The 27,824-nt window shown below is 40.6% G+C and overlaps 2 protein-coding genes across 14 annotated transcripts; one reads left to right on the top strand and one right to left on the bottom strand.

The window, feature by feature from the left end:
• Nucleotides 1-976: 976 nt before the first annotated feature.
• Nucleotides 977-6,409, bottom strand: RMI1 (RecQ mediated genome instability 1). 3 transcript variants are annotated; one of them, XM_042033740.1, is made up of 2 exons: nucleotides 6,322-6,409; nucleotides 977-3,822 (listed from the first exon to the last, which is right to left on the bottom strand). In XM_042033740.1, the coding sequence occupies exon 2, from the start codon at nucleotides 3,792-3,794 to the stop codon at nucleotides 1,911-1,913; it is 1,884 nt and encodes a 627-aa protein (XP_041889674.1). In that variant the 5' UTR covers nucleotides 3,795-3,822; nucleotides 6,322-6,409; the 3' UTR covers nucleotides 977-1,910. The 3 variants fall into 3 exon arrangements, with proteins under 3 accessions (XP_041889674.1, XP_041889673.1, XP_041889672.1); XM_042033739.1 differs by lacking the exon at nucleotides 6,322-6,409 and adding an exon at nucleotides 6,219-6,311; XM_042033738.1 differs by lacking the exon at nucleotides 6,322-6,409 and adding an exon at nucleotides 5,968-6,296.
• Nucleotides 6,410-6,415: 6 nt separating this feature from the next.
• Nucleotides 6,416-27,760, top strand: HNRNPK (heterogeneous nuclear ribonucleoprotein K). Of its 11 annotated transcripts, none has more exons than XM_042033742.1 (16): nucleotides 6,416-6,504; nucleotides 9,371-9,448; nucleotides 9,553-9,632; nucleotides 10,493-10,602; nucleotides 11,963-12,019; nucleotides 13,527-13,570; nucleotides 14,456-14,528; nucleotides 15,025-15,153; nucleotides 16,059-16,187; nucleotides 16,677-16,984; nucleotides 17,316-17,370; nucleotides 21,136-21,186; nucleotides 25,025-25,046; nucleotides 25,124-25,206; nucleotides 25,667-25,836; nucleotides 26,615-27,760. In XM_042033742.1, exons 3-16 carry the CDS (start codon nucleotides 9,584-9,586, stop codon nucleotides 26,646-26,648), a joined length of 1,314 nt encoding a protein of 437 aa, XP_041889676.1. In that variant the 5' UTR covers nucleotides 6,416-6,504; nucleotides 9,371-9,448; nucleotides 9,553-9,583; the 3' UTR covers nucleotides 26,649-27,760. The 11 variants fall into 11 exon arrangements, with proteins under 11 accessions (XP_041889676.1, XP_041889682.1, XP_041889678.1 ...); XM_042033748.1 differs by having other exon boundaries at nucleotides 10,505-10,602; XM_042033741.1 differs by lacking the exon at nucleotides 6,416-6,504 and adding an exon at nucleotides 6,672-6,773.
• Nucleotides 27,761-27,824: the final 64 nt, after the last annotated feature.

Below are 27,824 nucleotides of genomic sequence, written 5' to 3' on the forward strand. Positions count from 1 at the left end.
GCAGTTTGAATAACATGACTCTTGCTTTGCACAAGCAGAATAAAATCTGCAGATTATTCGTGCTGTTTGAAGTTTAAAGACTCCTATCCTCTTACATGCTAAGGCAAAAACTTCAAAGGAAGTTTCCTAACTCAATATAGGAGAAATATTTCCATAAAACAGTACTAAAGGTTTACAGTCAGCTCTGCTAACTTCTACAAGGATTACATGAAATGAAGCTTGGTCAGTTTCCTACTAACAAGCAATTTTTTTTGAAACTGTAACTCAAGATCCAGCAAGGTAGGATCCAGACAGGCAAAAGCTTTTGCTGTTATGGTTCTAAACAATGTACAGTTCCCAAAAGCCTCAGAAAATAAACTCAGAGGTGGCTCACAGGGTTATCATTTGCTCAGATTCTCTTCACAGTGGGAAAGGCAAGGAAAGAAAGGGACACAGGGATGTTTGTATTTCTAAAATGTACAAAATAAAGCCTAAAACCCCTCATGCCTCAAGCATGAAAACCCTCAAGATGTCCCATGCTCCATCTCCCTCCATTTTTGCCTTACTTAGCAAATTACCTCTAATTTCCCTTGGAGTCTTGAAGCATGCTTCTCAAATTGGGATTGAACAGTAAGGCTATACTGACAATCTGTCACAGCAAATCTCAGTAGCCTAACAGACATTGTTTGAAGAAAGAAAAGGCTTTGAAAAAAAGATACTGACAGGTCAATTAAAAAAAATCCCTCTCCTAGCCACCAATTTTACATGCTTTGCAAACACTACCAACAGTGGGCAGACAGCTCCTGTCATTGGTTCCCCTACTCCTGCCAGAATATTAATTCTTCTGAATTCACAGGGAAACCACCCAACTCAAACCAATCAACCAAAGGGAAAAAACAAACAAAAAAACTCCAAAAAAAATAAGAGAAGGGGAAAGGACGGGAAGAAGAAAAAAGAAGAACAAAAAACTTAATCAAATAATTTCTCATACTCTATACACCCACCAAAATACATATTTTTATTTCAAAGTGACTAAGCAGCATCCACCAAAATTTAAATGAAAACGTTAACATATTATTTTAGTAGAAGAAATTTTAAAAAATCAATCAAAATTAAGACGAACATTAAACATATACTATACAACATATGTGCAGCACAAGTATTTGACTACTGTGTAAAAAGGTTAGTCAAGTAACCGTAGGAGTTAATGAATGAGTTTGTCTCTAGTTTCAAAACTATTAGCAATGATTAGCATTTACATGACAATAAAAAAATAGAATCCCCATATAATAATTTTCTGCTAATAAAGATTTTTAAACACTTGGCCTTCTTTTTAATTATTTCTAAAAATATAAGGTTTTTTTTCATCTCCTTTTTGTATAGGATTAGATTTTTTTTCCTCACACCTGAACCTTTAGAAGACAATCTTTCATTTCTCTATACTTTATGTTCTTGCACAGTGAATATAGATTTGAGTCTTCAGATTGGCATAGTCAGAAGGGACTGTATTTAAACTGTAATTTGTTATTTAAGTTTATTCAACTGATTTTCTCCAAGAAAAAACTGAGTCTCCTGTACCTTTCTTTTAAAAATCAGGTAAGTACTTGAAAAAGTAAAATAACAAGATGGTTTGTTCATTGTTATACATTTCCTGACAAATTCCGCCACTCAGCATTACCAGTCTAGAACACACAGGATTTTGCAGACTGAAAAACTAAAGACAGAAATATTTGAAATCTTATTCCAATACTGTCACCATAAAAAACAAACTGCCCAGTTTTGCTCCAACAAGTAATCTCCTTGTCTCACTTTTACATTATAACTCCTGATAAAAGACACAACACTTAACTTTAAAATTTAACTTTCTAGAGTCCTTCAAGGGAAATCTGACTTAAACATTTCCTAATTTATAGTCTGCAAGTTTGCACACGTTATTTATTCAAACGTTTCTTCAATTGTTCTAGATGTGAAGCATCAGTATCCTGGAGAATTAATACAGTAGCTTTAGACTGAAATGGATTAAACTCAATAGTCATCAAACAACAGAGATCTATCAGCTGTTTTTGACATTTTTCTAAACCATCCTTAAGTTTTAGACGTAAAGCTGGATCCTTTTTCAGCCTATTCATTTCGGGCACTGAAAAGCCAATCAAACTTGTTAGAATATCATCAGCAAAATCTACTTCAAGATAAGCAGAGCCATCAGAAATTTTTGCCTTTATACCCCAGGACCCGTTGCTTTTTGTGAGGTTTCCGGTGAGAGTGACAATAAAACATTTAACTTTCAGAATTGTAACAGTTTCTGGTTTTTTTGCAAGGAGAAGGGAAATATATGTGAAAGGTGGAGAATTTAAATCTAAATGTGCCTCTACTGTCTTGCAAGGAAAGATCTGTGAATCACGTTTCTGCTGATCTCCTTCCGGATCCATTTTTAAGGAACATACAGGATTATCATTTAATACCCTGCTGTCAGAAGTGAGCTGCTGTTTACATCTGCTCTCATCTAGGTCTGTATAATTCTGCCCTTCCTCAGGAGGATTTTCCAAAGAAAAATCTGATGAACTGCAGGTCTGACGTAAGCCCTTGTGCTGCAAAAACTTACTCATGCTATTTCCATCTTCATCAAATATCATTCTTCTCACGTTCTTTTCCTTGCTGATAGCTTCCCTGGGCTTATCTCTTTCATTCACATTGTCTTCTTCACCAGTGCGATTTAAAGATGAATTGCAGGAGCTTCCAGATGTATGTGGAAGTCTGCCAGTAATTAAACCTATGTTTCTGTTCATGACCACTGGTGGCACTTCTTCTGTTTCTCTTTGCATCTCTTCTTCCAGAAGAAAGTCATCTTCTAAAGGAAAGTCATTTAAAAAGTCATCAGCATATTCTATGGGAGGTGAAACTTGTTCAGCTGAGTGAGACAAAAGATTTCCAGATTTTTGTAGCAAAACATTTCCAGTGTGTGCAGTCAGTGAACCTGAGGCTGTATTAATATTGTTGGTTCTACTATAGTATCCACTTTCTAAAGATGTTTGGTTGTTTAAAGTAAATTCATTCTTTTCATCAAGGCTGGCCAAAAGCTCTTCATCTGAAAGTCCAAGAGTTTGTTCTAATTCATCCACAGGCCTTGAAAAAATCTGTTCATGTCCAGCTTGTCCAACAGCATTAGGGTTCTCAGTTTCTCCAATTAATCTAGCAAGGACTCTTTCCTGACAATAATCCTCAAAAAGAGCATCAACTTCACCCCCCAACAGTTTCACATTTTCTGGTTTAAGCAGAAGAACTCCAAGACGATATGAAATATTGCCGTGTACAGTGATTTTTGTTCCAGGAGGAAGGTTACTGCAGAGAACAGGCACCGGTTGATACTCCATGCCCTGAATTTGATGTATGCCATCAGTTAGCTGTAGCATCAGCATCCGAGTAGGCTTTGCTTCCCAGGGCTTCTGAAATGCCTGAGTACTGGCTGTTACTTCTTCATTTACAGTGCTTTTCCCTCTTAGCTTCTGCAACTGAGAATATGCTGGCTGGCTAACATCAACCAGTGAATCAATCTGTATGGAGTAGAAGCCTGATAGCTCTCCTTTGGGAGTATCTAAGATACAGTTAGGCAAAATGGGATATTCCAAGTCTCTCAGATCAGTGAGAAGCCATTGCTCAAATACTTGCTTGTTAATCTGAGCTTGACTTAAATTACTACCACTACTTTCTTCCTGGATCCAATTAATACATGCTTCCAGCCATGTCAAGGGAACTCTAACGTGCCATGTGGATGAAAGCCAGGTTTCCACTCTTGCTGCAATGCTAGATGTAGACATTTTCTTTTATGGCAAGAGACTGAATGCCCTATAATGGAATTCAAAAATCCATATTTAATCTTCTGACAAAAACTGAATTAGAACAAGTTTCATGCTCATATTATATAAAAAAATTTAAATTAAAAACACTTCCACAGACAATAAAATTCACAGGGATTTCCAACATTTAACGTTTCAATCAGCATAAAAGGTATGTGCAATTATCAGCATAAAAAAGTATGTGAAAAATATAAGAAAAGTATGGAGACTTACACAAGAAATCAAGCTTATTTTCTGTTGATTTAATTAGAAAAACGTAACTGAAATCCTTTTCTTATGGATGGAAAGTGAATGGGCAAAAAAACCCAAACCAAAAGAGCAGTAGGTTTTTAAATATATTTCCTCTTTGTTTTTATGGTTTTCTTTCTGTGTGTGCTGCTGTAAACACCCAGTTTACTTTAGAAACTGACTTAAGATGTTATTCTCCCACTTCACCAGCACTGCTATGAACAGAAGTAAGAGGATCTATAGAACCAAGCTGTGGTCTATCAACACTTAGTATCAGAAGGGTGACTCTCAGTCTGTGACTGAAAGCTTTGTACTGGACAAGAGAAAGCTGGTTTGAAACACTGTTATCTAGAAACCCAGTGCAGGACTTGGCTGCAATAGCACCAAGTCTTGGCAGCTATCATCTCAGGGACATCAGTGGCTAATAAACTCTAACCTCTTGTTAGTTTAGGAAGTAGCTGTGCACAAACAGAGTAGAACAGACATATTTCAGTTGGAAGGGACTTTGAATGATCATTTAGTCCAACCACCTGACCACTTCAGGGCTGACCAGAGGTAAAAGCACATTACTAAGGATGTAGTCCAGATGCATCTTAAACACTAACAGGTTTGGGGCATCAGCCACCCCTACAGGACGCCTGTTCCAGTGTTCGATCATGATCTTAGAATAGAATCATTCAGGTTGGAAAAGGCTTCCAAGATCATTGAGTCCAACCTTTGACTGAACACCACCATGTACACTAGATTATGGCACCAAGGGCCATGTGCAGTCACTTCTTGAACAGTTCCAGGGGTGGTACTCCATTATCTCGCTGGGCAGTCTTTCAAGGCTTAAACACCCTTTCTGTGAAAAATTCCTGGTGTCCAACCTGACCCTCCCTTGTTACACCTTGAGGTCAGTCTCAGAGACTGAACCCCACCTTGCAACAATTTCCTTTCAAGTAGTTGTGGAGGGTGATAAGGTCTCCCCTGAGTCTCCGCTTCTCCAGCCCTGCTCACTCAGCCACTCCTAATACCACTTACTCTCTAGGCCTTTCACCAGCCTTGTTGTCCTTGGTAAAGAAATTATTCCTATTGTCAAGTCTGAACCTCCCCTAATACAGCTTTGAGCCATTCCCACATCTCCTGTCGCTAAATCCCAGGGAGAACAGATCAGTACATCCCCCTCCACATCCCCCCTAAGGAAGCTGTACAGAGCAATGAGTTCACCATTTCAGCTCAGCCTCCTTCTCTCCAAACTAGACAAACCCAGAGCCCTCAGCTGCTCCTCACAAGATGTGCCTTCCAGCCCTTCCACCAGCTCTGCCGTCCTTCTCTGGACCATTCAAGAACCTTCCCGTCCTTCTCAAACTCTGGGGCCCTGCACAGCACACAGGACTCAGGGTGAGGCCGCACCACGGCTGCATCCAGCAGGATGATCCCGATCCCAGCTGGTGCTGCCGTGTCTGATGCAGCCGGGATGGGGTTTGCCCTCCTGGCTGCCCGGGCACACACTGCTGACTCACACTGAGCTGCTGCCCACCAGCACCCCCAGATCCCTTGCTGCAGGGCTACTCTCCACACACTCCTCTCCCAGCTTGTCCTTGTGCCCAGCTTTCCTGCGTCCCAGGGGCAGAATCTGTAATTGTTCTTGTTAACCTTCATGCCACTGATAACTACCCAGTGCTCCAATCTATATCCAGATCCCTCGGTACGGCTCTTGTCCGTCAAGAGTCAGCAGCACCTCGCAGTCTGGTACCGCCCGCGCACTTGGTAATAGTGCATTCAACTCCTGCACCCATAATATTGATAAAAATATTGGAAAGATATTAGGTTGCCTAACTGTGCATGGATCATACTCAATCCCCTAGAAAGGGCGTCCGAGGATCACAATCTCTCTACAGAACACAACGAAAACAAAACCTACCGTAAGAATATTTAAGAAACACCAGGTGTGGGTTTTGTTGGGTTTTTGTCTGGTTTTCCCTTAAAGCCTGCCTCCGAGCTCTCCCCAAAAGATCCATCGCTCGGAAGATACTAAACCAAGTAAAGCGACACCTTTCAGCAAGGGAGGCGAAGGGGATGAGGGAGGGAGGGAAGCAGAGGCGGGAGGAGGAGGAAGATGAGGACAGGCCGCACCTCGCAGCCCCCTCAGAGGGGCCGAAAGCTCCAACTCACCGAGGCGAGCGAGCGGCCCTGGCAAGGCGGCCCCGGCTCCCGCCGGCCTGAGGGACGGAGCAGCGCCCGAGCCCGCGCCCCCCAAAAGCGCGCGCACACCCACCAGCCAATGGGAGGCGCGCGTCGAATCATCGCGAGAGTTTCTCCATAGCCGGCGCCGGGCTGCGCGCACAAGGCGGGGTTTTAGCGGCCGCCATTTTCTCGCCTCCCGGCCGCAGCCGCTCCCGCTTTCCTGGGGCGCCTCTCCGCTGCCCGCGCCGCTCGCAGCGCGGCTCTCGCCGCCCAGGTAGGAAAGGCCGGCCGGCCGCGGCGCGGGTCTTACGACGCCACCCTTTCTGCGGGCCCATCTCGTCCCTTCCCTCACGGAGGGCGGTGCGGACTGTGGCGCCGCCCCCTGTGCTGACGGGCAGCGGCCTCACCCAACGAAGCGGCGGCGGCGCCGGGCGGGGGGCGGTGGTGGGACCAATCGCGGGTGGCGCTGGTGGATGTGCGCGGCGGAGGCCGGGGCTGCTCCCCTTTCTCTCCCGTGCGCGGCGGGCCCGGCGGCGGGCTCAGGTACGCGCAGCCCGCGGCGCCGCGAGGCCGGGGTCGGCGGGGCGGGGATGGGGGCGGGAGAAGGGCACAGGACGGTCCAGGCCTCGCCTGGGCCGGCAGAGCCGCCGCCGTACCCCGCTCGGCGACGCTGAGTGACACAGCGGTGCGAAAGGGCCTGTGTCTCCTGTCGTGGGGCCTTAACCGCCAAGGGCTGCCGTGGCCCCAAGGCTTCCGTGGGGTCCCAAGGCGTTGGCGGTGGAACGGGGAGAGCGTTGTGTGGAGGACACCGATGTGTCGCCGCCTCGGCTGTTGAGGGCCTTCACACGGCCACTGTCCCCGTTGTCCCGCAGGAACAGCGCGGGTTCCGCAGCGCCAGCGGGTGCGCTCCAAGGGCGGGGACGCGGCGGCCGCCGCCGCCTTCCCGCGCCCGCCCGTGGTAACTGTGCCCGGGGCGAGCTGCTCTTGAGGATTATGGCGGGCGCAGGGAGGACGCTCCGGGCCGCGGCCTGCGCGGAAGCAGCTGCAGAGCCCGATGGGGGGGCGGACGCTCCGCATCCCGGCCGCGCCGCTTTCGGGGTCGGGCGGAGTGCCCGTGGTGCTGGGGCTGCCCTGCTCCGCCCGCTGCGACGGGCTTCGAGCCGCCGGGCACCTCCTTTTGTCCGCCCGGGCAGAGCCGGGTAACACTCCCTGCGGCCGCGTGGTGGTGGCGGCGGCCCTTCCGCTCCCGGCTCCGCCTCGCAGCGGGCGGGCGGGCGCCATTTCGGAGGGCGCCATTTCTGTCGCTGCGTGGGGTTTCCGCTGCGCCGCCGCTCTCGCCCCTGTCCCCGCCGCGCTGGGCGGGCGGCTGGAGACGCGGGGAGGGAGGGGGAGGGAGAGGCAGGCGACAAGTGTCGCTGCGCCCTGGAGGCGCTCCGGCGTTCCTCAGCTCTTAGGTCTGGTCGGCGGTCCCGCGTCTCGCGTCCCGTTTAGCCCTTCGGTGTTCATAAGAAACCTGACTTTATTAGCGAGAGGAAAGCTAATGTATTTACAAACAATTTGATGGGTGAAGGTATGGGTGTTAACGTCTTTGAAATGGGCCTTAATGTCTCTAGTGACTTTGGGTAGTAGGTTTATGGCAGAGCCAACACAGCTTGGCTCCTGAAACAGACAAGGGTCTGCAGAAGACAGAACTTTGGGGTAGAATAGGAGGTTCAAGGGGAGAATATGTGGAAGGCGTTTCGGGAAGGCTGTACCTCAGTCAGTGGGGAAAGGAAAAGAGCAACATGCGGCCGGGAGTTTAGGATAGAAAGAGGCTGCGCCCTCCGAAACCGAGAGAGAGCGAACCCCTTTGGCGTGTGCCCCAGTGGACTCTCCCTTTATTCGAATAAAGTTGAAGGACTCTTCTGTCTCCTTTTTGGACATAAACCCCTGGCATTTGTGGATTTTCCTGACATTAGTAATGTGAATGTCCTCGATTTACCTAGCTGACCGAGGTTACTGAGAGCACATGACGTATGGGGAGGTTTGACTAGGGGAGACTAAGCCGTGAATTGTAACTGGTAAGAGTTCGCTCCCCGCTGCCCTAAAGTTCTTGGGATAGTTGGAAATAGATTACCCGGGGTCTGAAAAGGCTATTACAGTGTGTCTGGTTTTTCCTTACTGACCATCCGCATTATATTGCAATTTTGGCAATGTCTGCCTGAGATCCCGCTGTTACTGAACTTGTGCATGCCTGCTAGCCCACTTCAAGTGCCTGGAAATACCAGCCTGTGCTTGGAAGGCAGTGCCTGCTCTTAGCCGGTACAAACAGGACAACAATTACATAGCTGAGAGTGCGTTTAATAAGTTGGAATCCCCTTCTGCCCCATCCCCCTCCCCCGGTTGTGGATACCCATGAGTGCCTTCTATTCGTTGAGGCAATGGAAATTAATGCAGTGCAAGGGGAAATACGTGATTGTATGGCCGTGTTTGTAAATCACATTTTTAATGATAGTAAGTTGTAAAATTGTTTCTTTTGTCAGCACTTCCCGCTAATGTGACTTAGTAGCTAAAAGCAGGTTGCAATCTGTTTCAGAAAATGGTACTGAAGTTCAGCTGCTTTTGGAGGTATTGGGTGTGTGTGCATGCAGTGGATTATATGTAACCACAGAGGGTGGTATTTTTAAGAAGAGGTTATTTTAGAGTAGCTGGAAGTTGTAATTTTTATTTTATTCATCAATTGTAGTTGGGAGGAAGGCATGCTCAGATGCCTGCTAGTACCTTGATAGAGAATTTATAGAACAAATGCTGACAAGTACCGTAACAGGACTTTTTATTAAGTTTGTGTTGACCTAGACAGCAGGACTAGATTCTGGTGTAGTGTCCTTTAAAAAGTGAAACCAAGGCACATACCATATAATGTTGAGATTATGTAGTTACTTAAAACTAATGTGTCCCCAAAAACTGTAACTCAGACATTAAGAGTGTTATGTAAGTGAACAGATTTGACCTTTATCTTCTCTTGGCTTGGCTATGCTTTTTCCTTTTATAAAGAAAAAATTCACAGCAGTAGGTTAGGTCAAACCTTTGGTTTCTGGCTGTAGTGAGAATCAGAACTGTTATCTGGGGAGACTCACATCTGATATATGCTGTTTTTATAGGCTCTTGGAGCAATAGGCTGTTGGATTTTGATCCCGCCCAGAATACTTGAGTTTTTGTCTCAAGGATATATAATAGTGGTAAGTTCTAGCAGCAGGCATTTATTTTTGTTATTTTTTTCACTTTAGCATGATTTACAGTTTGTCTTTTGACAGAAAAATGTACTGTCTTTATTTTTCAACAGGTTTTGCTTGTCCACATAAGAAAAAAAGGCAATGGAGACTGAACAACAGGAGGAGACCTTTACCAACACAGAGACAAATGGTAAATTTTTTAAAGGACTATTCTTTTTTCAGAAAGAGCCTCTTAAAAATTTCAGTATTTCAAAGAATTTTGTGATTATTTAACTTTACCATATGTTTGCATCAGCAATAATTTTGTGTTCTGCATTAAATATCAGTTTTAATTAGTGTGTCATTACACATGCTTTTGATGTATAAACACATAATCTTTCTGTTAGCATCTTTTAGACATGAGAACTGAAAGTTGTGACTAAATACTGAAAAATATTTCATAACTGTATGGAGAATGTGAATGTGTATGAATGTTGTAGGGCATATATGTTAATTTCATTTTGTTCATTGCAGCTGTTACATGCAGGAGTACGACTATGTGAAATATTGCTAAAGAGCTTCATGCAAAATTTCTTGGGAATAATTACCAGGGAAGTTAGGGCATTACTGTTGTTGATTTGTGCCAATTTTTCCTAAACAGCATCTGAAGTGCAACTTTACTATTATTCCACCAATATTTCAGTGTTGGACAAACTGCATTTGAGCTTTATGCTTGAAAGGTTTTCCCCAATTGTAAATTATAAATAAATACTAAGTGGGTGATGCTGCACTCCTTTAGACAGTGTCATGAATTTCTTACTGTCTGGGTGCAACATTCTCATTTAAGCCACAGTTCATAGATTTTTAAATGCATTTTCAGTTGTTAGTCTGTAAGAAAGCTGTTGAAGTGAAGACTTGTTTCTGTGCAGTAGGTGCTCAGAAATGACTTCTGTAATTAGTTTTGTGCTAATAGGAAAGAATGTATTAATAGTACAGAGCATAAATTTGGCACATGTTCCATTTTATTTTGACTTAGAAAGTTAAATAAATGTTTATGTTTCCCCCCTATGGACCTTTCTACAGGCAAACGTCCTGCAGAAGATATGGAGGAAGAGCAGGCCTTCAAAAGATCTCGGAATACTGATGAGATGGTTGAATTGCGCATCTTGCTTCAGAGCAAAGTACGCTTTTTCGTTTTTACTGGGTTTGTGTGTAGCATTGTTCAAGATGGTGGTGACAAAGTGTATGTTGGGATATAAGTGTGGAGAGATTGTACTTTTTTTTAAATGAGATAACTTACTAGAATAATTTTCAGTATGTAAGAATGGTAGTTGCAGGTATATTGGAATGGAATTGTCCCAGGGGTTCTCTTAAAAGGGTAAAACCCTATGGATCAATACAGGGTTTTTTTAGAAGATATACTTGCTGAGAAGTAGAGCAATAAAGATTCTAAGATATTTTTACATCTGAGTGGAAGGTAGCTATTTTGAGGGGAATGGCTGTATATGAGTCTTTGGAAAAGAATTAGTTTATAGAGGGTTATAAAGTAGTGATCTTAAATATGTGAGAGGAGAACTTAGGATTTTAGTAACTCTCCCAAATAGATCTACTAAACTTGTTCAACTGTATTAACAGGGGGAAGTGTGGGAGTAATGCTTCAGGGATTGCAGTGATTTTGTTGACAAGTGTAAATAGTTAAAGTTGCTATATATGAATTTCCTCTGGTGTTTCCAGTTGCTACAGATTATTTATACTTTCTGAAGTATCTGTCTTTTGTGTTGGTGTGAAAGAATGTTGCCTTAACTCTGTGTGGTATTTCTGACCAATCGTCAAGTTACATGGAGTACCATGAAATGTTTTGCATGCTGCTAGCATAATGTATGATGTGTGTTATAAAAGCAATACTTTCCATGCAATCCTTGAAAGAACCTGGTAAAAATGTAGTTTTGCAATTACTGTTTTTTACTATTTGTCAGTTTATTCCTGTTGATGTGGGTGGCTTGAAGTAAGTTGGTGGCTGTTAACATTCATTTCAACCTTTATCAGTTTATATTGCTCTGCAAAATTAGTTACTTTACAGAGGTGCAAAACAATATTAGCACTTGAAATTATCAAATGTTTGGAGTACAAAAGTGGAATCTGTAAACATACTCCATAAGGGGGAAAAAAAGCTGATCTGAGAAATTGAGGAAATAATCGACCTACATTATATTAATTTAGTGTGGGGTTTTTTTAATAGATCTAGTCTATGAGGAGTTCAATATGGGCAGAATTGCCTAGAAACTTCTGTTTGGAATTGAAATATTAGTGGCAATGCTGAGTTACCTTTCTCCTGTGTTCAGTGGTAGTAAGAGCTTTTAGTAATTTTTTTTTAATGTGGACAAACTTTTAGTTGGTTTCAATTTGATTTGAACCTTTCCAAAGAAGTGCCTGCCCCCACCTCTTGGGCCAGCAAAAATAGATCTACTGCTGTTAGTCTTGAGTTCAAAAACTTAGTCTGTGCGGTCTTGTCATAACATAACTTCTAAAACTATTTTCCAGAATGCTGGAGCAGTGATTGGAAAAGGTGGCAAAAACATTAAAGCACTTCGTACAGACGTGAGTATATATGAGTTTGAACTAATTTAACACCACTTCTTTCAGAGCACTACATCGAAAACTTGATTACGTGCATTTCTAGAAATGGGAGCGATTCAACTCTATAGACATCCAAGTTACAAGCCATTTGTATTGACTGTCAGAGTAGATAACTTAGTTCTTCAATTTCTATTTTAATTAAAACCCAGCTTGATGCATGGAGAGGAGAGGTTTATATTAAATCCCTTCACTTTTTGTAGGATTCTGCCAAATTACACACTTCAAGCGAGTTACCATGCTAATTAAAAATATTGACAAAGCTTAAACCCCTTAATAGTACCATTCCCCATAGGTGTGAATCAATTATAGTACTGCTGAAACCCTTGCAGGTGGCTGGCTTAACCCAGTAATTAGAGGAATTCTTTAACTTTCTTTAAAAAAGAAAAACTAAATCATCCATCTGTTCCCTAACAGCTTGCACATGAAGCACAGAAGCATTAATGTTAAGGTTTCTTGCTTTAAATGTAGGTATGAAACACTGAAAGAACATTCCATTCTGTTGGAAGCATTTTTAAGTGGTCATGACTTAATGCCCATTCACATTTTACAGGGGGTCAACTCTGGTGATTAGACACATGCTTAGCGTTAACATTGTGTATTTATAAAACCTGGCAACGCTTCTTAAATTCCATTTGTTTACACTCCTGTACTTAACATCAGCTACAATTTCAGCGTTTTTTCCGATCAAGACTCTGTTCAGCACAAGATTTGACAATATATCATTACAAATCAGTTCCAGCTAAATAAATAGTTCATAAACTACCGCAGCTATAGTTGAGATTTTAGTTGAAATGGTCAGGAACCATACATATGCTCACTAACTTTGGCAGCTAGTTGTTCCTTTTTTTTTTTTTAGGGTTTTTTTTACCAAGTTTTTTTTTGGTTGGTTTTCCTTTTCATTTGGTTTTTTGAGTAAATCGGTACGTCACCTAAATCCAGATAATTTAGATTGGTCTGGAACACGAACTTTCCCAATTTGCCCACGGTTCTAGTACTATCAGTCTCGACAGGTTTTGTGTCTACCCTCATGAGCCAGCCTGCTACTGAAGCATCATTTGTTAAAAGTAAAAAGTAGTCAGATCAAGTGACTCATTTTTAAAGTCCATACTGTTAGGCCACAGTCGGTGTAGCAATCCGTTATTGTGTTAGTCTTCAGAACAACTTAAGCTTGTTTCATTAATTGAGAGTAATGAGTATAGTTTGTATTAAATTAAAATTTATTGCTTTTCCCCCTTTTCCCTCTCCTTGTTTTTTTGGCCATATATCTCCGTTGCCCATGTACTGGATCGACTTGCCCCTGCGTTGCCCACCATGACGTTGGCCCATCCGCCCCTGAACGCCCATGTGAAAACCCTGGTTGGCTATGCCCAAAAATGTGCTCGTTGCCAAACGGGTACCATACTTGACAACTTCCGATTGAATACCCATGCCCAATGCCAACATCCACGAACGCCAATGACCAATGCAGTACAATGCCAGTGTTTCAGTCCCAGACAGCAGTGGCCCCGAGCGGTATGTCCCAACAGTTTATGCCTCACTGCCTGAATAGAAAGAGAGAAATGTATTTTATTACCTGCCTTTGATATAATTAAATAGTATCCCCTTATAGACGGTGTATTGTTTTTTTTCAAGTTTTCTGTCTTATTTTCCCCATTAAGTCCTTTTGTCACTGAACTTTTACGTGAGTTGCCCACCCAAACAATCCACTAATTTTATTTCAATGGAAGGAGCACAGCTTCAAGTGTTGCATATTTGCTGCATTGTAAATCAAATTGGTTCAAAATAGTCTCTCGCTCTGTCTTTGTGGCCCACCTTGCTCCCCTCAACATTGCCTGTTCATAATTATTTCTGATGAAATGCTAATTCCGGTTCGCTTTCCTTCACTTCTCATTTGTTTCGTCTTTTTTTGTCTTGCATTTGTATTTGTTTTATTGGAGAGCCCATTAGTAATCTGAGTTCATAACCTTATTCCAGATACAATGTTCACCACTTGCATATCCTCACTTTTAATATGAGAAGGTGTGCCAGTTCTACGAATGTAATAGCGAGGGTATCCTAATTAGTGGTGGCGGGGAACATGAATATTCACTTCTACTTTTCAGTTCTGCGTCAGTTTCTTGCCCACTTAATCTGAGCCCTTCCAAAAGCCCATTCTGTCTTTCTCTCTCTGCAAGACCTACCTAATCTTAAATTTCTCATGCATATATACTGGGCATAAACAAAGATGCATGTGTTGTAAATTGAGCAAACAGGTTTACTTTAAGTGGGGAATATTAAGTGTAAACTCTTCTTCATAGTAAATCTTGTTAACATTTTGTGTGTGATGATAGAAAAAATTTACTTCCGCTTTTTCTTTTCTACCTTCTCCATATTGTCTGGCATCGTGGCTTCCAACAGCATCTTGAGTATAAGTGCAGATATAGAGACAATTGGAGAAATCTTGAAGAAGATTATCCCTACTTTAGAAGAGGTATTTATCTTTAAAGTTTTTTCTGCTTAGAATGAAAATACTAGCTTTTGAATGAGGTGGTTCTAGAATATTTACTACTTTTTAAATACAGGAAATTGGAAAAGTAAAAATGCCAAAAACCTTTCAAAGAAGGGTTATGGCTGTCACACTACATGTTAGCATTTTTTGGGTAGAGGGAAGAGTCTTGTCATTGTTTATTAAATTAACATTTTGAACAGCATTCCTCCTTTCCAGATAGTAAGTGTTGCACTGTTTGATACCTTCTTAAATCTTTGTAGCAAATGGTGCAGTGTAATTTAATAAAGTAATATGAAAAATAGGGAAAACTGATACTTCACCTTGAGGTGAGGTGTTTAAATTGTTGTGATTGTATCAGAAGAAATACAGGATTACAATTCAGCAATAAATTAAATCATACCATTGTGTTTGAAGAAAAATCTTAGAACTGCAAATATTTTGAATTTTTGTGATTAATCTTTATTTTTTTCCCCTATATGCATCTTATTTGCAGTATCAACACTACAAAGGCAGTGACTTCGACTGCGAACTTCGGCTTCTTATTCACCAGAGTTTGGCAGGAGGAATTATTGGTGTCAAGGGTGCCAAAATTAAAGAACTCAGAGAGGTACTTGCTTTCTGTTATTCTGAGATTTGATTTTGTTCAGTAGACAATGTTTTCTGTTCACAAGGGGCATATATAAGAATCTCCTGTGCAGTAATTCCTTCTGAACATTCTGCATACATGCTTTTGAAGTTCTGAGATTGCACTGGGAGTTGCAACTTTCTTGCAGACCCTCACAAGTAATATTGGTGGCAGAGCCAGGACTTGGTTAAACATTTTTTGTGGTAGAGTTTTTAATAAACTGCTGCGTAGTATAGAATTATTTGTGTAGTTGGACATGCAGAACAGTCTCGAATGAAAGCATCTCCACAGGAGATGTACTGTAAAAGGACTTGATGTTTAGTTTTGTATTTTTTAATTCTAACTCCTGGAAGACCATTGGTTTTTTTAAGTGAAAGATTAAGATTTTAAAAACTTAATGGTCCCTATGAGCTGAGAACACGTGGGTGAGTTTCTTGGTGTTGTGTTGAAGGCAATTTCAGGTCGGTTCAGGTATAAGACAATACCTGTTTGCATGGATTAAGAAAGGCAAGATAACTAGACATAATCCTAGCAACATTGGTCTCTTACCATCCAGAGCTATTAATATGAAAGGCTAATACAGCCTGTAAGCTCACAATGGTTACGTGGTCCTTTTTCTATTACTTAATTAAGTGATGTGTTGTGGATGAGTCATAATTGAAATAGGAGAAAATTGAACTTCTTTTCATCTTCATGCAAAACTTATGTCAACAAGATATTTAAAAAATGTCATCTTCAAATTTCATGTGATAACTCAGGAGCAAGCATGCAGGTTTAAGTGGGTGGGAACTTAATTGTCTTTTGAATTTTTTTAAAATGCTTTAATGGTTTTATAAAGTTGTTTAAAATATATTTGATAATCTTGAACTTTTTTTTTTCTTTTGCAGAACACTCAGACCACCATTAAGCTCTTTCAAGAGTGTTGTCCTCATTCAACTGATAGAGTGGTGCTTATTGGTGGAAAACCTGATAGGGTTGTTGAGTGCATCAAGATTATCTTGGATCTTATCTCTGAGGTAATGTTTATTAAATTTATTTTATTCATTCATTGGCATTCATGAATGTTTTAGACATTAGTTGGATGAAAAATGATGTCTTACAGTTTCTAGTTTAAATCAGTGCCTCCTACTTTCCTGACAGTAAAGTGATGGACAGTTAAAAACCTTGGGAACTATTTCTGTTGTTAGAATTGGGGTACACCTTATGAGGGAGGAAGGCAATTTCTGGTACTAGTGGGCCATTATTTATGCTTTGTGTGTCATCAGAATGGAAAAATTCTGATTTTTGCAGAATTCTCTAAGTAAGGAAAGCAAAATTTATCTGCCACATATAAGTAGTTTTGCTGTCGTAGTTAAGTTCACAGGAAACACATCAACATCTCCTTTCTTGGCAGCATTGTGAAATCAAGAACATGTTCCAAATACATAAATGTGTTAGTTTATTTAAGTATACCAGTTGTAATAGAACTAATTGACTTGGGGAATTGTTTTGTTTGTTTGTATTAGTCTCCAATTAAAGGACGGGCCCAGCCTTACGATCCCAATTTCTATGATGAAACATACGACTATGGTGGCTTCACAATGATGTTTGATGATAGAAGGGGACGGCCAGTGGGCTTTCCGATGCGTGGAAGAGGGGGTTTTGATCGAATGCCTCCTGGTCGTGGTGGACGACCTATGCCTCCTTCAAGAAGAGATTATGATGATATGAGCCCTCGCAGAGGACCTCCACCACCTCCACCAGGTCGTGGTGGTAGGGGTGGCAGCAGAGCTCGTAATCTTCCTCTTCCTCCTCCACCACCTCCTCGTGGCGGGTGAGTTGTTGCATAAATGCATTATACAAAAATTCATGTATATCTGAGTCATATTCATACTTTCAATGATTTTTCCACGTTTCCTTGTTGGTAGTGATTATGCAGCATTGAGCCTGTATTGGACAAGGGTAGTTTTGAAATTAACTGAAATTTAATTACCTGCTGTGCTGTAGTAAGTTGCCAGGACTATAGTAGTTCTGGAACTTCTGATATTGAGCACTGGGGTTGAGTAGTTTGATATTATGTTACATGTGAATCATGAATGTGAAAATTTAGAATAAACAAGCTAGCACATCACACAGTTAACATGCTGCTGCATTTTTTGTTTCAGAGATCTGATGTCCTATGACCGAAGGGGCAGACCAGGAGACCGTTACGATGGCATGGTATGAGTTTAAAATTTGCCCTGTTGTGTTCCCTAAGTGCAGTTAGCATGCTGACCCTCCTGCTGCTGAACACATGCACATTCATGTGGGACATACATGGTTCTGATAGTAAAACCAAAATATTTTGTCCATACAAGTGGTCCTCCTGTGGATGAATATTTGAGGTGTAAATGGTACTCTGTTTTCTTTCTTTCCTCCCTGTGATCAAAAACAATTGAGAGAATTTGACTGTGCTTAGCCCTGTAGGTTTTCTTGCACTGGCAATCTTCCAGATTTTTTAAATTGGGATGACAGAAATAGCAATTGGTAGATTTTTCAGATAGAGAAAGCATGTCAGAACAAAATTCTCTGATGAGTTACACAAGCATTCTTAACACTAAACTTTGGAAAACATGAGCATAGATACAGTAATACAGATTATGGGACAGTATCTGAGAAGAGCTCTAGTTGATGGAAGGTGATGGCTCTTCTCAATCAATTCTTGTATATTTTCTGGTTTCTCTGAAGAAAATCGACTATAATTCTGAATGTTTTGGAAGTAGAACCACTGCTAAGTTGGATCCTAAATCACTTCTTTCTGGGAGGGAGATAGAAATCCCATAGTGTGTGTAAGCTTAAAACAAAGGATACGGATAGCCTTTTATGTTGCTTTCTAAGCTGTTGTGCCCCAGCAGCCATCTGTTGTTCTGAGAAAAGATTCCTCTTTCCTCAGAATAAAATCCAGGAGGTTGTCCTGGTTTCAGCTGAGATAGTTACTTTATTCTCAGTAGCTGGTCCAGTGCTGTGTTTTGAATTCAGTATGACAGTAACATTGATAACATGCTGATGTTTTTGTTCCTATGTAGTATTTATCCTTAGTCAAGGACTTAGTGTCTCATGCTCTGACAGTGAGTAGGTACACAAAAGAAGCTGGGAGGGATCATACTGAGTACAGGTGACCTGAAGTGGCCAAAGAGATACTCCACACCATAGAACATCATACCCAGTATATAAACTAGGGCAGTTACCCAGAAGGATGGTCCATAGGGGTTTGAGGATGGGGTCTGGCAGTGGTGAGCAGTTGTATCATGTACCTTGGTTTGTTTTTTTTTTTTTTTTTTTCTTGTTTCGGGGAGTGGTGGTGGTGGTGGTTTCATTTTTTGTTGGGTTGGTTTGTTTCATTTTTTAACTTTTTCTCAGTTATTAAACTGTTCTTATTTCAAGCTATAAGTTTTACTTTTGATTGTTGTCCCAGTTCCACTGGGATTTGGGTGGGGGGGGTGTAAGCAAGCAGCTGTGTAGTGCTTAGGTGCCAGCTGGTCTTAAACCACAACAGAGGTGGATCTCGATAGTAGCAATCTTCTTGTCTCCTCTGGCTTTGTTTGGCACCTTCTGTAAGATGGCAGGTGACACTTTGTCTTCTAAATGAATGTAAAAAAGAGAAATGAAAAAGAGCAATTAAATGGGCTATGTAAATGGGCTTCACGTGTCCTCCTTGGAAGTAAGAGTTACTGGAACTGCAAACTGCAAGAATGTCATGTGCTTATTAGAAATAATAAAAGGAAAGATTTGCAGTTACAAGTATTTACAGTTACAAAAAAAGTGTTTCCCATGCTACTCTACATGCTAAGAAACTGGAAGAATGGAGAAGTACACCTCCAAAATTCCTTATCTATTTACATGTTTTCAGAGCTTAGGTTTTGTGTTTTTCTCTTTGTGGCTAATAAAGCCTGTGCTGGAGTACATAAACTGAGCACCCTGCCCTTCTTTGGGTATTTGGTTGAGTACAGTCTTACTTATCGTGACTCTTGGGCAGTAGTGTGTTCTGGTTTTGTTCTATTTTTACTCCGCTCCAGCTAGAATAGAAAATCCATTTTGACTTAGGTTAAGCCTGTCAGGTTGACCTTCACTTTGTTGACATGAGTTTCTACAAGCAAGTGGAGTAATTTCTGCTAGTTTGGTTTCTTTTATGGAAAAAAAAGCCGTTTTATTTCCTTTTCATAGTGAAGCTACTCATTACTTTGGTTCCTTTGTGACCAAGTATTATAGCCTGGTTAGAGTGAGGACTACTTCCCAGCAAAGTATTTAATGTCTAGTTTTAGTTCATCATGATCCTAGTATCCTAAATTGTGTAAGCAGAATGGAAGTCTTCACAATGAGTGTGATATCACAGCTTCCTGATCATACCCAAAGGTAAAGTCTTCCTGTGCTACCCTTTGTTTCAAATAGAAACTGTTCTGTAGCTAAAAATTTAAACTAAAGTAAACCAATATTATTGTGGCTTATGAACTAATGATGGGAAAAGCTGCTCTTAAGAGAGCAGAAGTGCTCTTTCGTATGGATTCTGTTGTACACAGATGTAGTAAAAGGCAACAACAGATGAACATCTGGAAAAATACTGGAAAAATTGAAAGTACAGAAACAATTTTTTTGCCAGTTCTTTCTCGCTAAAGGCAGAAAGATTGAACACTTGAAGATTAGATGCTGAACTGTGTTTTTTCCTGAATTCCAGAGATATGACAATTTTGACAGCCTTATAAATGCTGATATGAGAAAAACCCATTTTGATTTTGAAAGATAGTTAAATTCCTCTTGGCCATACAGAGTAAATCACTTAAGATGATACTTCTCTGTTAGCCTGGCTTCAAGTTCTAGTATAAATATGTACTGCTGTTAAAATGCTCATTTGACTTATAATCTGTTCTGAAGCTTTTTCTCCAAAGTACAGACTTGTTTATCTGTAAATAGAAGTACATATTTTAGTGTGTAACTACTTTGGATCAAATCCTGTGGACCATAAGGGCTATTGTGATCTGAAAAATCCTGAGATTTCTGTATTTTTTAGCACCCTCATTCTCAGGGGCATGTAAAAAATAGTAAAGAAAGAATGTATGACAACTGTGCTATGTATTCATGCATATACTGGAAGGAAGTAACAAAATTTCACTTTCCTAGGTCACTTTTAAAAACCAGAAAAAACTTACAATAAAAGAATTTGACAACAGTTAGGACTGCATACAGATTTTTTTATTAGATGTAAAAGTTAAGTTCTTTGCCTTATCCAGCCCATCTGTCATCTGGTGTCTGGTCTAGTACGGGGTAGTCACTACCACAAATTAGTCTGCAGCATAAAATAATATGTGTGTTAAGACACCCTGTTTCAGATACTCATTTTGCACAAATAAACATCAATTGCTGAAATTGTAAAATTCTGAATTAAAGAAATGCCATATATCATATGTTTTAAAAACATAATTAAGTTTCTGATATAGTTAGGCAGCAGTAGATTGTTAAGTCTACTTACTGGCTAGATGAGGTATATGGATAGTGGAACATGAAAAGCAGCGTCCTTCCTGCTTAACCTGCTGTTGTCATAATCACTTGCAGTTACTTCTTTCAATCTTACTAAACCTTTTTTTTTAACAGATGGCAGAAATAAAAGATTGATAAAGTATTTTTACATGTAAAAATGTAAAAAGGTTTTCTAAAAGGAAAAAAAAAAAGCTTGTTTAAGTTTTGCCTTGCCATTAGTTTTCTGAGCTTCTTGGAGGAAAAATCTGCTAATACCACAAAAAGAAGAGGAAAACACGAGTTGCCCATTTAGAGTTGCCCCGAAGTAAAATTAAAAGGCAGTGAGTCTTTAAAGTGGTCTAAATCACATAATTAAGATTTTGTTCCTAGTATAAAGGTTTCTTTGTACCACTGTGTATTGTATTTGGTTGCCAAGTTCCCTACAAGTCTGTATAACATGGACTTCCTTTCTTCCTCTTACGTTGCATCTGGAAGATGATGCAGTGTCATGTGGATGCCTGTGATGACATGCAGCCACCAGAGCTGGTGAGTGTTTTCAGCCTGTTTTTTGAAAACTGCTTTATTGAATGAGTTAAGTGATAAAGTGAACTTTTTAAGAGATCTCGAGTGTAGTCCATGGTAACTTGCACCTCTGAAGCCATCCTTCTGACTCCGAATTTAGTGGCAGACTTAGTAGTGTGTCCTTGGAAGGCAGGTAATGTTAATAGAGATGTGGAATTATGCAGCATCATGGTAAAAATAGAGGAGTTTTTCTGTACCTCTTTTTGCCTCTTTTATACACTATTTTCATTTTGATAAATGGTAGCTTTCACCATAACTGATGCACTGTAGATGCATGCATTTACAATTTATGTTTTGTGTTACTTTCATAATGTCATGGGATTTTATTTCAAACAGCAAATATTTAAAGTAGCTTCTCACTTTTATTTGTGAATAAACTATATTTACCTATCAATCTGTTTGAAAATGTATCATTTGATCAGATAGGTTTTGGGAAGTTATCACAGAATCATAGAGTTGTTTTGGTTGGAAGTAACCTTAAAGATCATCTAGCTCCAGCCTGCCATAGGTAGAGAACCTTGAACTAGACCAGGATGCTCAGGGTTCCATTGAACCTGACTTTGAACACTTAACGTAATTGGCCACCTACAGCTTTTCTGGGCAACCTGTGCTAGTGTCTCACCACCCTCACAAGTAAAGAATTTCTTTCGAATACATAAACTAAACTAACCCTCTTTCAATTTAAAGCCATTGTCCCTTATCCTTACTCTACATGCCTGTGTGAAAACTCCTTTCCAGCCTTCCTGTATGCTGCCTTCTGGTGCTGGAAGGTCACAATAAGGTCACTCTGAAGCCTTCTCTTCTCCAGGCTGAGCAATCCCAGCTCTCAGCCTTTCTTACAAGAGAGGTGCTACATCCCTCTAATAATCTTTGTGGTCCTCCCCTGGACTTGATCCAGTAGGTCCATGCCCTTAATGTTGGGGGCCCCAGGGCTGGATGCAGTAGTCAACGTTGGGGTCTCAAAGGAGTAGACCAGTGGGGCAGAATCACCCTCTGTGACCTTTTGATGCAGCACAGGACATGATGGCGACGCTGGGCTGCAAGTGCACATTGCTGAGTCGTGTCCAGCCTCTCATCCACCAGCCCCCCCAAGTCCTTCTTGGCAGAGCTGCTCTCCATATGTCCATCCCGCAGCCTCTGCTGATACTGGGGGTTGCATCAGCTCAGGTGCAGCACCTTGGTCTTGTTAAACTGAATGAGATTCCCATGGGGTCACTTCTTGAGCTTGTCCACGTTCCTCTGAATGGGATCCAGTCCTTCAGGTCTGCCAACAGTATGACTTCAGCTTGCAAACTTGCTGCAGGTGCACTTAATCTGTTTGTGTAATTGATGAAGAGGTTGAATAGCATTGATCCCAGTGAAGGCCCACCCCTGAAGACACCACTTAATGTCCATTGAAACTCTGAGCCGTTGACACTGCCCTCTGGATGCACTACCCCTGTTCAATAAACAGTCTACCCAAGGAAACTATCCCTCTCCAATTTGGAGGGAAGGATGTGGGGACTGTGTCAAAGCCTTTACAGAAGTCCAGGTACATGGTATCTGTAGCCCTTCTCTTGTTCACCAATGTAGTCACTCCATTGTAGAAATCATAGAGTACATCAGGTGTTGGCAATGTCTTCAAGATGGCAGAATGCTGCCAAATTAATACTTTTGATTAATTAAAGTGAAATGTCAGTTCTTAGCAACTGCAACCAAATTTTGTTGTTTTGTAGTCTGGGGAGGCAGATGTGATCAAGGAAAGGTTTTTTTCTTTAAAATAAATTAGTCCAAAAAGGAATCCTATGGCAAATACCAACAGTAACATGTCTGTGTATGCAGTAAACTATGTGATAAGCTTCTGAATTAAACCTTAAGCAGAGTCCTTCATTGTCTTGTATTTTGGACTCCACTGTGAGCTCTATTATGTTGTCTTACAATATGTATTGCTTAGTAACATGGTTAGACTGTATGGGTTGCTTAGAGACAGAGGATAAGCTCAACACTTTGATCTGAATAGCTCCCATTTTGATGTAAAAGGAAAGATGGTAAGGAATATCTTTGGGAAAGTTGTTACATTGTAACTTCCGTGGGCAGGTAATTGTGAGTGGTTGAAGTTGACTGGCTGCTACGGGCTCACCCAGCTGCTCTCACACCCCTTTCTTAGTAGGTTGAGGGGAGAAAGTAACAAAAGTCCGTGGCTCATGATAAAGACAGGCAGATCACTTATTAATTACCATCATAGGCAAAACAGAGTTGGCTTGGGGTAGGTTTACTGCCACTTTGAGTAGCGTGGTAAGAAACATAAAAGCACCTTTACCCCACCTTTCACTTCTTCACAGACTCAACTTTCACTCCTTCATTCCCTACTTTTCTTCCTCTGCCATGAATGGTGCAGGGGTGATAGGGAATGGCAGGTTCCAAGTCAGTTCATCACACTTGTCACTGCTCCTTCCTGCCTGGACTGTTCCCCTGCTTGCTCCAGTGTAGGGTCCCTTCCATGGGATGATACAGCTGTTTGTAAACTGCTCAAATGATTTCTTTCCAGTGGACTGCAGTTCTTAAGACTGTTCCAGTGTGAGTCACCTTCATAGGGTGAAGTCCTTCAGAAACAGACTGATTTGGTGTTGGTCCCCTCAGAGGCTGCAGGTGTCTGCCATGCATCTGTGCCTGTTTGGAATCTCCACAAAAGTGCAGCTTCCTTCGGGGTGTATCTACATGCTCTCAGCATAGCATCCCTCAGTGGGTTAAGTGTAGTGATCTGCTCCAGTGTGGTTCTGTCGATGGGCTGCTGGGCTATCTCCATTCCAGTGCCTGGAGCCCTTTTTCCTCCTTTTACACTCTTGCCAGTCAGTACACATTGGTAATTTTTCACACTTTTCTGAAATATTATCACTGAGATGCCACCAGCTTTGCTGACAGTTTCAGCCTTAGGCAGCTTCCAGCCTCCTCTCACAGACCCCAGAAGTCTCTTCAGAAGTTCAATTTGAGAGAACCATGTAATTTATTCTCTGCTTCTGAAGGAAAGGATAAATATGGGGTCTTGCACACTGCAAACACATTAGATGAAATGAGAACTTGATATCAAATGCAAGTTTACAAATCCTAAAAATAAAAGGGCCAGGAGTGCTCGTTGCAGTGATTTGCATTTGGTATATGGTGGTTTAAATATAACAGAAGTAACTCATGTCATGTTTGTTTATTCAAAAATGTAAAGGTTGTAGCATAGTCTGAATCAAGACACAAGTTGTAGAGCTTTGTTGGGTTTTTTTTCCAAAGGTGTAGATGAAGTAGGGTGATTGACTGGGCATTCTTTTTGTCCCGGAACTGGAGACTCTCTTCAGCTGTATTGGTAATATGGCTCTGCTTTGATCTTGTAATTTTAGTGTTTGTTTAGTACAGAGGTCACAATTAGATCAGCATCAAGAGCTGTCTCTGGGAAGCTGAAATAGTGAGACTGCCTTGGTAAACTGGCATGGCTGAATCCTTTGTCATTTTAGGCATTTAGAGGTTTTGACAGGGCAGGATAAGAATCACAGAATATCTGGATGGGACCTACAAGATTCATCCCATCCAACTTGTGGTCCTGCACAAAATGGCCTCTGGTCCAAATGGACAGAGGTTAATGAGATCTCCTCCCACTCACCCCTTTTGTTTCTGGTCTTCTCTCTGCCTCAGGATGCTCTTGATGGCACAACACTGTTGTATTTATATCAGGTTGAAGTGTTTGATTAAACGGGCTCAAAGTTAACTGTATAATGCTTAAGACAAAAACGTGTTAATGAAGCATGGCTATTCACTTCAATTTTTTTTTCTCTTACAGTTTGAGGGTGGCTCTGGTTATGGTAAGTGTTCATATAGAAACTTTGCATGTAGTTCATTATGTAGTTACTAAAGGGCTTGATGCATACACTTAAATCAGATTATTCTTACGCAGGGGGGCGTGGTTCATACGGAGATCTTGGTGGACCCATCATCACAACACAAGTAACGATTCCCAAAGATGTAAGTAAAGTTGACTTGCTTTCAACTCATGCTTTCTCTTAAGAAGAAAGTCACAGCCATTTCTCAGACTGTTTAAGTAAATCAGAAGTACTTGGAGTGTTTGATAAGTACTTCTAATACAAAACAAGTGTTCCTAAGTCACCAACAGTGTATTGTTTGACTGTTTGGTTTCTGTCTTCAGAGACACATTAAACAATTTTATTTGTGGCTAATACTCAGTAATTAGAGATGGTCCTTGTAACTTGGCGTTTTGCACATGAGAGCTGGTTCTCCCAGTTTTATCTCTCCTGTGTTTATACAGTTAATATTGCAGGGGATATTTTTAGGCTATAAAGAAATAAGCTCCCATTGCAACACTTAAAACTGAATTTGTGGAAACTACTCAAATGCTGCTGTAATTGTCTAACTTTTTAGAAAGACAGGTGTATCAGGAAATGAATGTTTTTGTTTTCTTCCCTAGTTGGCAGGATCTATTATTGGAAAGGGAGGCCAGAGAATCAAACAAATACGTCATGAATCAGGAGCTTCGATCAAAATTGATGAACCACTAGAAGGCTCAGAAGATCGGATAATAACTATTACAGGAACACAGGACCAGATACAAAATGCACAGTATTTGCTGCAGAACAGGCAAGTTAAAGTTCAATATTATCCCTACTGTCAATTTTAAATTAACATGTATATTATAAAACTGCTCTCCTCTGTGAATCAGTTTTTTAAGAAGGCAGGTTTTAAGTAACTATTTGAATCTAACTTCTCCAGTGGTAGTTCTGCCTTGATTCTCTTCTGTTCTCCATTCTAATTAAAATGAAGACAGCCTCAAAACTAATCTTGCTGGAAGACATCTTAACCAAGCAGTCCTCTCCTTTGTCTGGTGAAAACTGCTGCAAAAAAACGACTTGTAATAAATTACATAGAGCCTGTAGAAAATATAGAAGATTTCAGTGGATGTTGGCCTAGTTCTGTGTGGAAGACTAGTGATTTTGTTGTTTTTAGATAACTAAATTGACAACAAATCACAGTCTGCCATATGGCACAGACCATGCCTCTACAGGACAAGTTGAAATCGATTTGGGGCTGTTACGCAGCATTTCACACCTTGCTGACAGTACTTTGCCTTTTCTGCCAAGTATTAACAGCTACAGATAGCATTTACTGTATTAACATTCTGGCTGCTAATAGCAGATTTTAATGTCTTAACTGGAATGTTTGGCTTTAGATTACTAATATTTAACTATGCCTGAAATATACTAATATAATTACTACCCATTGATAATTTAAAATTATTTACTTTTAAATGTGTTAGGAATTTGTAATTTTAATATGCTCTATGAATGTCATTATGAATGTTGATGCAAGATGTATGGTCCATCATTCTAATACATGCTTTTTTCTTTTTCTTTTATAGTGTGAAGCAGTATGCAGATGTTGAAGGATTCTAATGCAAGATTATTTTTTCTTTTTTATAGTGTGAAGCAGTATTCTGGAAAGTTTTTCTAAGACTAGTGAAGAACTGAAGGAGTCCTGCACCCCTTTTTTTTTTTATCTGCTTCTGTTTAAAAAGCCAACATTCCTCTGCTTCATAGGTGTTCTGCATTTGAGGTGTAGTGGAATCTTTGCTGTACACCAGATGTAATGTTTTAGTTCCTTACAAATACATGGGGGGGAAGGGCGCACGAGACTAACATTGAAATTTTGAAGCGGCAGAGAGAGTGAATTCTATTTTTGTTCATTGTTGGTGGTAAATTGTACTGTTTTTCTGTAATTGTTGTGAACACCCTGCTTTATGTACACTGTATCTTACTTTGAAAGGGGGAGAATATGGTAGGCCACATGTCCCTGACATTTGTTGAGAGCAGTGTGCAGAATGTAATGCTTTTTTGTAAGAAACATTTTAGGATTTTTAAATAAATTTAGTGAACCTATTCTTGGTGGTCATTTTTCTTCAGGTCTACATAAGATCGTAACTAAAATGTATGCACCTAGGTTTTGGTTTTTTTTCCCATATAAATTAAAGTTGCTGTTAAGCTTGCTCTTCAGTTTCCTTGATATATAGGTGGAGTTATGTGGGGGTTTTTGACAAATTAAAACAAATCGTGTGAAAAAAATGACTGCTTTGCTGTTTGGGGAGGAAAAAAAAGGTGAAAATATTCACTCAAATGTTGTGTAAAACTTGACATTTTTGCAAGTGTTTGGCCCTCTTTGCAATACATATATATATTGGTGACAGTATATAAATAAAATATTTTAAAACTTTGTGATGTCACTGAGTAAACAGTGGTAAAGTTCACCTGGTTTTAGACAGCTTGCTTAATGCAGATAACTGTTAGAAATGACAGTTGCTCTACCATTACTGAATAAATTATACCTGTTTCCTGAGCTTTTGTTTGTATGAGGTAGGAATTGCAAATTGGAAAATTGACGATACAACTATGTAACTTGTTTTTCATTGTATGCAACACTTCAACTTGTTTCCCAGATGTATGCTAAATTCCGTAAGAATTATTTGTGAAAAATTAAAAAAAAATATAAAGCCTCTGGATATCTCATGTAATACCTTGGCATTTGTATTTATAGTTAAAAGTTTTAATTTCACTTCCTGAATAAAAACAGATTAA

This window comes from Corvus kubaryi, unplaced genomic scaffold (assembly GCF_017639235.1).
Source record: "Corvus kubaryi isolate FWS band 111438036 unplaced genomic scaffold, C.kubaryi_AGA036_p1.0 37357, whole genome shotgun sequence".
Lineage (NCBI taxonomy): Eukaryota > Metazoa > Chordata > Aves > Passeriformes > Corvidae > Corvus > Corvus kubaryi.